Here is a 12,110-nt window from a genome sequence, read left to right as displayed (position 1 = left end):
GAGAGGCCAAAAGATGAATCACAAGCAGTCATTAAAAGCAGATTACATAAATGGTTTGTTCTATTTTAATGCTCTTCTGATCTAGGATCAGTTGTGGCTCCTTGACTCTGGTTGGATTCAGCAGTCAGAGCGGTAGGTGGTGATAAGGGGTCAGTTGAGTTTTGGTAAATCAGCCCCCTGATCCTCTGGCCTGTGGTGGGAGTGAGCCGGAGGTCCAGTTGTCCTCAGACTGTGCTGAAAACCAGTAAACACTGTAATTAAGCGTGGGTCAGGGCCTTGTCACTGACTGAAATTGTTCAAGCAGAGGAGACCGGAGCAGAGGTCAAGCTGACACACTGCCCACTTTCTACAAGGACGGTTAGTGACCAAGCTCTGTGGAAAGCTTATAAAAATAGCCCTTGGACCTGAGACTGAGTACGGTCCTTGAGATGGAAAATCTTGATGGAGGGCCAGTCCACTGAAGGGTTGCTGAAGTTTCTAGTGGGCATTGTAGAAGACTGATAAGTAACCCTCTTAGGTGTCTGATAATAATACCTACTGCATTTTTGAATATTGAAATGTTTTTGAATATTTAAATTAGTCGAGTTCATTTCACCGCTAGGGTAAGGACACTGTACTAACAAGGGTTCTAAACAGAGAAGAGTTTACATTTGGAACCTGTGTGTTTCTAGATATAATACTGGCTTCCTTCCTGTGACTTTCTAACTTGTGCAGCTTTGGCATGTCAACATCTCTGAACAGAGTCCACAGCACATGCTCGAGACCTCCATAGGTGTCTGTAAACAGATGGGACCCAGCTGTCTGCCACTGGCAACAAATCCACTTCAACTTCACTCTGCCTGTCACCTGCCCTCAACCTCAGCCCTGTTGCTTTCCCATGCTGTTTATCCAATCATATAATTAGCCTCAATCTTCAGCCTTTCTTAGTCCAATCATATAATCCCTTTTTCAATGCATGACTAGACATAAAAACAAAGGGCAAGCATTTAGTTTCTGGAGGCAAATGCTGGAAAAAAAAAACACATTCGGTGGAAAGCCCCTGGCCTGAGTCAGCAAGTCAGAGGTGAATGACCATTTGGGAGGAAGGAGATACCGCCCCTTTGGCACAGGAGTGCGATGGAAACAGAACAAGCTGCTATTTTGGAATAGGAGACATCCTTTCGTTGTGGCAGAGGAAGAGGCAAGAGGAAGAAAGAAAATCATAACGGAAGAAAGTTAATGGTAGTTCACAAGTCATCATTACATGTCAGACCCAACATATCTTCTGAAAACAAGGATATCTGAAGTGAGTTTATCTTATATTTGTCCCACCTTATACTCTGCTAGGAATTATTTACACAAGATGGTGGAACATTGAGGACTTAATCAAGGTCAGGCACTAGTTCTGAATCTCAAACACCACTCCAATTCCTCCAAAACGTATCGGTTGGAGTTCTATCACCCCACAGAAGTATAATAGTTTCAGTGCTCTACCGCCCACTTCTTTTTTTTTTCATGGCTATTATTATTCATAGCTTCTGTCACAAAGCTCTTGACACTAAAATCACCTCAGAACAGATTGTAGACGAGGAGTATCACTCTGTCTTTCCAATTTATTGACTGTTTTGCAGCGTACAGGGCTATGGGTCCCAGGAACTAGACGTTCGTACAATCTAGATGTTTAGATTGTAGCGCAGGCTTTATCTGAGGTCATGTGGAATGCAGTTTTAAGGTGTCGTTCTTATGTAGCAGATTGTTTGAAGCATTGACAGGTTGTTTTAGCAGTTCGTATCAGTGCTGATGTATGTGCAAAGAGTACACAGCTGCTAAGCCACCTTGTCTCCATCAGCTGCACTCAAAGGAATGGCTTTCAGAGCCTTCCAAGTCATTAAGAGCATCAATTCATGTGCTCCTATAAGAAATTACACAGTGCCAAAAGCTTGAACGGTGGGCTGGATTTCATTATCCCACACTAGGCACATGATTATTTAAAATTTATATTACTATAATTACTTAGCTTTTATCATGGTTTACAATTCTGTCCAAAGGTAAGATGTTTAGTGGTAAACAAGCGTAAATATAGTACTGTGGTTTGAAGTTATGCATGTATAATGAATACAATAAAGTTGAACTAGTGTTGAAAATCTTTGCCATAGAAGAGTATGACCTTTTCAGAGAACTGAGATGACATGAAATAAAGCACATTATGTACCATTAATTCTCAGTTCTTTAAAGTGTATTTTGCCATTGCATGCCATTGTACAAAGTGGAAAGAGGACATACTTTATGATCACGTTACATCCATACAATTAAATTTTACCTCTGCATTTAACCCATCCATATCAGTGAACACACTCTCACTACAGAGATTAATAGTAGCAACCACACACACACACACACACACAGAGCATTAGGCAGTCAGCCTGAGCACCCGGGCAGAGGTTTGACTGTTGGGTGCCATTCTCAAGGAATGTAGATGTTCCTGCCAGTTGTGGTCATCGGACCAGTGACCTTCTGGTACCAAACAAGCTCCTGCCCCAAATATGCACTATGATTTACTGTATATTTATGTATATTTCCCTGTAATTTCCCTTACATGTCCGCATTGAGCTAATGGTGTTGCGTATTCACTTGTTCACATTTTATTTAATAGTAGTTTCATTTGTGTACATTTTGCTGATAGCAGTTTCTTATGAAGCAGTTATTAGCTGTTAGCAAAATAGGTCAAAGTTATTTTATAATATTCTACTGTGCATGAATCTTATATAGATATTATATAGACACAGTAGTCTATAGATCATGTTTTATAGCTATTTATAGATGCAGTATGACCATTTCGTAAACCACACAAGTCTGTTTCAGATTATTCAACAACTTGACATGGTTTGAGGTTTGATGATTTAGACGTGCAGTCAGCTCAATGCTAATCAGTGGGATGTAGACTTCCTTTACCACATGCATGTCCTCAGTGCTCAACTGAAGAAGCAAACAACAGACACCAAACACACTGAGTGTATTTGGGGTAGAGAGAAAAATGGGAAATTTTCATTTTACATCATACTTCCACTTGAAAATGCAAACTTCGCAATTACTAAGAAACTAATATGAGAGCTATGGAATTTCAAGAGTGAGTGTTCAAGTGCTTGACCCTGCATTCACACACATGCACAAACAACCCCCCCTAAACATTTCATTTGCTTGCTCAGACCACAGCTGCTCCACACTGGAACGCTAGGGGGCTGTTTTTTTGCTTCTACATTGTCTGCAAGACCAAAGTTGGCTCCAACAGCCAGGCTCTTTGTGCTGCACTTGTCCATGGCTGTGCAGTTTGACCGCACTGCCTCCTTTTTCAATTTAATTTTTCTCGCGGGATCTGGGTTGCTTTATATAATATATTTCCATCCTGCAGGAGGTGGACTCGGCATTGTTCTTTGTCTTGCGCTTGGCTGCAATCAGTTCCAGTGCAGGGATCACAGACTGGTGTGTTTTGCTTTTAAACTGCATTAAACACAGTGCGCACACTCCCTTTGATCCCCATCCCCTCCATCTGTGCCCGTCTATTATTTATGTTGTTATTTACTTTGAAGAGAGGCTGCTGTAATTGTGTGGCCTTTGCTGACCTGTATAAACCCAATGTTTAGCAAAGAGATCAGGCCTCCCATCCTGTCGGTGTGTGCAGTAAACTGCTGTTGATGGAGCGTCTGGCAGTTGTATAGTAGCAGCTATGTGGAGCGAGAGTGTGCAGATGGTAATCCTCACCACTGGTGGAACACTGGAACATCATACGGAGACATGGCTATGAAGGCCATGGGATTGGTAATATGGAGGCCACTGTTAGGGGTTGGTAATATGTTAATATAGCTGTGAATATCATAAAACATGGAATCACAGTAAGGGTTCTTAAGATTCCTGTTGTCATTAATATTTTTGTTTTATGCAAAATTACATTAAAAGAACAGTAATCTGATTTAAAATGATATGTACATACTTTCCTTTTAAAGTTTTATATAATTTAAATTAATAAATAATTTAATAATAAATCATTTAAAAAATATATTCTGATATGTACTGCTTTCTGAAAGGTTTGTTTTCTCTATATTTTTGGCTAGATTTGGTTGTATGTTGTTTTTTTTTTAACTGGCAGTAAATGTGTAGTCAGTTCTCTTCATGTGAGACCTTGAGTGCACATCAGGATCATTAATCTGGGAATGTGCTGACTTCATGTAGCTTCATCCAATACATCAGTGTCAGAAACTGCATGGAAAACTATAGATAATAAGTCATGTTAAAAGTTCGCCTTGCTGTTTAAAGAGCAGAAAAGGATCAAGACTCCCTAGAAGAGAAGTAATAGCTTTAACTGCTGTTTAACTCCTAACAGCTCCAAACAATGTCTTAAGGAATTTCTTACTTCAGTCTGACTAAAGGCAGGTTCCTTGGCACTCCAAGAAAAAAGAGAAACGTTTCCCAAAACCCACAACTCACTCAGTCATCACACAAACCTACCCTTAATTACCCTTAGCAGGAAGATGGCAATCTTTCTGCCAAGACACATACTGCTGCGTTGCTGGTAATCAAAGGTGGAATAGTGTAATTTATTAAGATTTCACTTGTTCCATCAACCACGCTTGATCACTTGATTTACGGTTTTCTACAGAAAACTCGCTGCTTTCTGGAGTTTGCAGTCACATTTTCCCAAGTTCTTTGCATGGCCCATGTCTGTGTTTAAAAACTCTTACAAAGTCCTACTTGAAATATCAGTCATTCCTCAGTATTTCACAGCAATGCCATTAAAGAAGATGACCTCCAGAAGCCCCAAGACACATATGGAGAAGCGATTTCAGTTCTCAGGCACTGGATGACATAACATGAGACACCATCCTCTCCTGGAAGCTTTAAGGACCCACTCACCAGTCACTGAGGTTGGAAAGTGGTGATAGCTGTGCTTGTAAGTGAGGAATCTGCTGCTCTGTGCTTTGAGGGCTATTAGATACTCCACCACTTATTACTTTTCCACTGCCGGTTGTCTTCTTTGCTTGGAAACATTTGTAATGTACTAGGATCTTGTGCAGCTCTGTTTTGGTGTTCCTAATGGAAGCCACACACACTGTGCTCTGTAGGAGTCTCTGTTAAAAGGAGCATGATTGTTGATTGTCTGGGACTACGTTAACAGTCACAGGCTCCAGCCATTTATTGGGATTTGTGGTGATAACTGATACTCCTGTGATGGGAAAAAGATCTCACAATTCAGGAACGGTCAAAAAGCGATGGTAACTCCCTGTGTAAACTGAGGTGCCTGTGGTGTGTGTGTGTGTGCGCAATGATGTGTGGTATTAGATCATGTCCTGTGTAAGAAATTTTTGTTGCTAAAGCAGTCCTTAGGTCTTACCACGGTTTCTCCGCTGGGGCCCATTGTTAATATCCAATGTAATGTGCTGGAATGATCTTTCTCCTTCTTCATCCTGTTTTCTTTTTTCTCTGTTCAGGGACAGAAAGGTCATCCTGGTCCACCTGGCCATCCTGGAGAACCTGTGAGTTTTTTTTTTTCCTTCTCTCTTTTTTTTTTTTGGAAGGGGGGTGGGGGGCTGGTTGATGGTTATAGTTCATTATAAGTGTAATTAACGTTATATCTGCATTAGAACTCTCACATGTCCATTACCTCCCATAACCACAGAGTTTTTGTATAAAAGACCAAATAAATTAAAAAATCAATTTGATGCCATTGAACTAAAAATGCATTAGTTAGGTCAGGTGCTGATGTTGGAATCCCAAATGCCACTCCAACTGGTCCTGAAGGCATTGGAGCCTCATTCACTCCAGAGAATGTAGTTCTACTCTTCAACAGTCTAGTGCTACAGGGCTTTATAGCTTTTAAACCAGTGCTCAGCTTTTTGTGTTGTTTGTGTGCTTATGCTCGTGCTTGAGTTGACTTAATTCAGCATGAAATCAATTGAGCTAGATTAGACCTCTGCATATTGTGAAAAACATGTATTTTCAAAATTGTAACTTTACAGGACAAGGAAAAACTTCAAGTCCTTTAGGATTTCTATTGGTCCATTCATTATGAAACTTTCACACTGCTGTGCTCCAATGATAGTAAACAAAAAAAATGACAAAAATGGAGATGCATGTTTTTCATAGTACATTGACTATAAATTTCCTGTTATTTTGAAATATCTCATTAGTCTCTACCGGTTTTACTCATTCACAGCTGGCTGTAACTGTAACTGTCTTAACATTTTTCCAGAATGATTCGGAACATTTACCCAGTACAGTGTGTACCAGTATATAAATTCTTTCCCCTTACAGTCATTGCATGTGGCATACAGAAAGTGTTATACTGACCCTGCATTTTATAATAGAAATAAAGACTCTTAAACCAAGGACACGTCATAAAATATGTTCATATGAGTCTCTCTTGCATTAATATTTCCATACTCAACTGTGGTTTTAAAGCCTATGGGACCGTAATTATAGTTGAATAAAACGAGCCATTGTTTATGGGAGAAGTGCCCAAGCTATTTATGATATTTTGAGGATTCGATTGCAGTCAGCCATGAGAACATTAGTGATGTTGGATCGGTTTTGTTTTGGATCAATGCCGCTCCAATCTTCCCAGAGGGATTGGATGGTGCTCCATGTCTCCAGAGAACAAAGTTCCGCTGCTCCACACCCAAACCCTAGGGGCATTTATACACTTCTAGCGCACACTTGGCATTGGACATGGTGACTCCTAAACTTAAGTGCAGCTGGTTCAAAGCATCCCATTTAATTTCATGCTTCTCTGCAGAGTTTAAACAAACTGAATGCATGTCCCCACAAACCTTAAAGTAGCTGAATTTATAAATTATAAGGTACGTTTTACAAACATTTAGACATGAAATGTAGCGAAGAGGTGTGTATTTGTTTTGTAGCTGTGTATGATCATTCTTTTTTAAACGGTGGAAATAGCCTACTGCTACAGTCTCCCACGTTTACTTTGAGAAATTTATTATTTTTTCATGTCTCCTCTCATTTCTACACTATTTCCACAGGGGGAGCGAGGGCCTGATGGAAGTCCAGGTGCCAAAGGTTATCCTGGCAGGCAGGTGCAGTAAATCTCCTGTTGTGCTGCTGCCTCCTACAGTAGTCCTACAAATATATGTGTGTGGTTTGTCAAGGGAAGTCTATAGGAGGCCCAACAGAAGGCCTTCTTTCTGCTAAAGTCTCAAGCTTTTCTGACAGGCCCAGTCCTCAGAAGCCCTAGCAAATTCCTAGTAATATAAAACTAGGAAAACACATGAAAAACAAAAGTGTGTCTGTTGTGTTTGTGGGTTTAGAGCTGGCCAACAACAGGTATAATCTCCTTTTAGAGGAGCCTAAGGCATGAATAACATTCCCCTTGCTGGGAAACTTCATTTGGCTCATGACGGATGTCTCGCATACAGAACTGAGTATAATTGCAATGGCTGGGCATTATAAATCCCACTGTACTTCTTCCACACAGTCTCCAAACTCCACACATCTGGCAGAGCCGTGTGGATTTGGCCACAGCTGAATTGTTTATGATAGCAGGGGATCACAAATCTGAACCTTTCTTCTGCCTCCATCATTAAAGCCTGGTTTAGGGAACCCAGCTGGATCATTGGTGACTGTTGGTAGCCTAAGCACTCCCATGCTATTTGCAGTGTAGAATTGCAACTTTCAGTTTTATTAAGAACTGTGTATTCTACTCTTTTATTGATTAATCATGTTTATATTTATATATTTTAAATGTATATGTTTTCTATCCAAACTCTAGTCATTGCAAATTTCAACCACTAGTCTTCTGCAATCACTCAATGCTACAACACTAAAAGTGAAGGCTTGCATAGGTAGCCATGAAAAATCATTAGATGGCTAAACACGCTTGGAGGAGGATGATAACTGCTGATATCTCTTAATATGTTATTTTGGACATTTTTGGTGTCAGTGTAATTGTGATCACCGTACTGCAGTGTAGCATAGCTGCATTGTCACACATGGCATCGACAGAATGATGGAACAAGCTACTGAATTCTGGTGCCAGCACACCTTATCCATGCATTGCAGATGAGGAACAGATGTGGTGATGTCTTTTTCGCTGACATGCGTCATTCCCTATAGACTGCAATCAGTGACTTCATTCTCAGTTGGCAGTTTCTGAAGATTCATCATGGTTTCACAACCTCTGAGAGCTCCAGTTGTTTACATTATGGCATGCTTAGAGTGCTCTAAATTGGCTTCCATCACTTGACCGTTTCAGTATTTGCTTCTTCTAAATATTTGAAAGGATGTTGTAGGCAAGGTTGAGTTGTGTTGATAGGAAGTTAGGGAGATGTTACCCCCAGAATGAGTCCAGCTGAAACTGAAACACACTCTATTCTACAACAGTAAAGCTACAAGGCTGGGACTTCAGTACAGCTTTTCTGTTCTTCATTATTGTAGAACATGCTGCCATCATCATGGCGCTTGTCCTGCTTCATTTGTTCTAAGTCAGCACCGTCTCATAGCTTTGAGTGCATTTCTTTCAAGATGCCCTGTCTTAGGCAGAAGTTTGAGTACCCCTGGTGTAAACAATTCAGATGTGGGTTCCATAACATCGGCAGCGTCATTCCCTTTTTAAAATATGCTCTCTAAGCTGTTATTATTAATCAGAGCTGCCAGAACGAAAACGCTACTTTGCAGTCTTGTGTTTTCTAGGGTTTGCCTGGGCCAATAGGAAATCCAGGACCAAAAGGAGTTCGGGTGAGTGATTTTAAGAGGCTTTTATTACAATGTTTATCTTCAGTTCCAGCACAAACCTCCCCACACTCTTAGAAATAAAGGTTATAATAGGATTTTGTTGTAAGAACCCTTTTAATTCACTAAAGAGCTTGTTAATGGATCGATCTGGGCATGCAGAAGCTTTTTCAAATCAAAGAACCTTCACATAATGTAAACGTACCATATGAATGAAAGGACTTTTCCTCGAACCGTACCTACAAATCAAGTCCCATTTAGGAGTAGAAACATTTAATTTTAAGAATGTAGGGGTTGAATTGATTGTGATGTTCTGGATTCTGTATGTTTTTTTATTTTAATTGTAGTGTGGTCAGTTAAAGTAACACAAATTGCATAATGTTGCTGTCTTCGAAACCTAATAAATGAACTTTCTTACGTTTATGCTTAAGTCCTGTATCATTTTCATATGCCAGCTACCCCTTGCAATGTTTGAGCTTTATTTGAACGTTTAATATTTTATGATTTTGATTAATTTCTTGACACAGTATCGGTTTTGTACAAAAGCCAGAATATACATTTAATACAAATCTTTACATACAATTTATTGTCAGAAAATAAAAGGGAAAAACTCATATTTAGTAGATAATTACCCAGATGACTGAGCAAATACATAAATGTAAGGCCAACTTTTGGACCTACAAGGTTTAGTTTTGACAGCATCAGTATGTATACTGTTTTCTGATGTGTTGTGTCAGTGGATAAAATGTATTCTTAATATTAACATTTGTCAGTTAGGCATATGTCAAGAGCATATATATAAAATTTAATAGCACGCTTCTTGGAGCACCTACAGATGTTTGTTGCTCTCATGTACAATACATATCTGCTCACTTAGATTTTCGCTCACGTGTTTAATGTGTGCTTGTCAACTATTTAAACGTTGTGCTTAGATTTTCAGTGCAGTATCAATGTCATAAGTCCTCAGACAATCATGGATTATGGATTTTGACCAATGAAATTGTTACTGCAGCTCTCGTTTTCATTGATTTTATGTATCTGTTTACAGCAGAGCTGATTTGATTACATATTAGCCATGTTTTATATTTTGTCACCAAGATGGTGAAGTAGGATTAAAATAATAAATATGATCTTAACAGATTATTATTACAGAGCTTAGTGAAGTAAACCCTGAAGTGTTTGATACAAAATTATATAACTCAGATTAACAGTTCACAGTTTACATTCATGTTTATTTAACTCTACTTTAAATTCTATTCCACTTTCTTCATATATTATAAAATCCCTTTCCAGGTATTTGTTTGTTCCCTCCATTCTTTTTAAGCAGTGAAAATGACATAGAGTAGCAATATCAGCTGGATCCTTCAAAATCTGATTGGATGAAAACTTATGAAAGTAATATTGCCCTGGAAAATGCAAGCTGAGAATGCTTTGCTAGCACACAGGATTTAGATTAACTTGAGCATGAGCATTTGAAAATCTGATTACAGGCAGCGCAAATCTGAGCAAGAAACATTTTATTTCGCATGAGCAAAACTTTAAATATGAGCTGCTCTCTGCATTAGAATAATACCATAGGCCTACCTTTAATCTCAGTAAGTTAGGGGGCATTTCGTAAGTTCATCAATCAAGTCATTAGCAGGTCTGTGTTGCTTTTGTTGTGACTACACTGCTAGACATAGACATAACAAATACTGACTTCTGTAGGTTACACTAAGCTTGAGTTCTTACTGGTCTTTATCTGTGCCTTATATTTCCATCCACTGTAAAATAACCCTAAGGCTTGCATAATCCCAACAATTACTACATTATTTCAACTGTAAACTTAATATTCCACCAATCAGCAGATGGCTGTGGTCTTATAAATACGCTCAACACTGTAAACACCATAAATATGCTGTTTCTGTGGTCATAGTCATTTCCTATAATAATGGTGTACTGTTTCATTAGACACAAACAGGAAAGTTTCCATTTGAGGTTTTTCCACTGTTTTGTACAAAGAAGTGTCTTAAAAAGAGTGGTGCCTGTATGTGCTGCCAGTAATGCTGATTTTGTATGTGCACTAAAAATTAAAGTGTTTTCACTAACATGTATTATCCTATTTTTTGTTTGTCCTCATTCAAAACCCTTCGAAGTTGCCATTGTGATAGCAAAGTCATAACCATAGTGGATTTTGCTAGTATCAATTTAATACTGAATTTTTTTCTCGCAGCTTCTATGGGTTTACTGTTTTATCCATTAACAGCATTTTAACCATCATACCTGTGCGTTTAGCCCCTTTGTCATCAGATATAGCCGCCAGCCGGATGCCTCAGTGATCCCTGGTGTGAGGGTATGTGCCCTTGGACTACATCGTGGAAGCCAGCACCATGCAGTCCATGGGCATATACACTTGCCTCAAGGCCTTGCTCTTCATGGAGACCTCCCTCGTCCACTGAGGCTCTCTGCTGGACTTCTGTAGACCACCTCTGAACTTTTAGTTTTAGCATAGCTCCTAGAATACGCATTGTAATATTTCTATTTGTTCTCTCTCCCGTTCTCTCTCTCTCTCTCTCTCTCTCTCTTTGGCTCGCTCATTCTCTCCACTTGTAGGGCTTCATTGGAATTCCTGGCCTCTTCGGTCTCCCGGGACCTGATGGAGAAAGAGTGAGTTTAAGCTGTGGATCCTGACCTTTTACCCTAGCACATGACTATATCAGTGCTTTAACAGTTAGTGCTAAAAATGTTCCACTGCCATTTTCCTCCAGGGACTCATAGAATCTCTCAGATTTTGAGTCATCAAGGCTCAAGTTCACATTGAGGACTTTTATCACCAGCAAAATGCAGCAAGAAACAGGAACTTCCAAATTCTGTGGAAGGTCTTAAATGAGTACCCTAAAGGGAGAATGACAAGTTCCACTGGAGAAAAGGAGGGTCTCTTAGTTTGAAACAATCCAATGGGTAGTACCAGGAAAACATATTATGATCCTTTTCACATCATATTTTTAAAAACCATTTCAACATTGTCTTAGAATAACAGCATAACACCTTAAGAGGGCAGCAATGAGTAGTGCCTTTTTATTATTATTATTATTATTATTTGAGGTTGAGCTGTGTCTGTTGAGACTAGGAAGCAAAACAGCTAGTAATCTAGCCTGGCCACTTAAGCCCTAATATTGCATTTGTAATATATTCTTTCAGACAGCAGTAGCAATCTTCAGGAAGCATGGGTTCATTAATGCAAACTTAACTTTCATCTGGTATGTTGTCATATTTGAAAATATTATGATATTGAATTCGATTAATGCAGACCCAGCAGTACCCACAAGCCACTTCTCTGGCTTTATCGGAGGGAGCCAAAGCACTCGTGCTGATTGTGAAGTCAGTTGAATGGGGCACGCTCCTCTAAAACCGCA

The 12,110-nt window shown here is 39.4% G+C and overlaps 1 protein-coding gene across 1 annotated transcript in view; it reads left to right on the top strand.

Annotated features, from left to right (window-relative positions):
• The window catches only part of LOC136678345 (collagen alpha-1(XXVII) chain B-like), an 87,505-nt gene that overhangs the window by 36,620 nt on the left and 38,775 nt on the right, over positions 1-12,110 (top strand). Inside the window, exons 8-11 of the mRNA XM_066656369.1 lie at positions 5,463-5,507; positions 7,011-7,064; positions 8,677-8,721; positions 11,308-11,361. Coding sequence (XP_066512466.1) covers positions 5,463-5,507; positions 7,011-7,064; positions 8,677-8,721; positions 11,308-11,361 — 198 coding nt within the window. The remainder of the gene's footprint in view (positions 1-5,462; positions 5,508-7,010; positions 7,065-8,676; positions 8,722-11,307; positions 11,362-12,110) is intronic.

This window comes from Hoplias malabaricus, chromosome Y (genome assembly GCF_029633855.1).
Source record: "Hoplias malabaricus isolate fHopMal1 chromosome Y, fHopMal1.hap1, whole genome shotgun sequence".
In the NCBI taxonomy this organism is placed as follows: Eukaryota; Metazoa; Chordata; class Actinopteri; order Characiformes; family Erythrinidae; genus Hoplias; species Hoplias malabaricus.
Note: the sequence above shows the minus strand (reverse complement) of the source record. Positions and strands in the feature narration are given on the sequence as shown.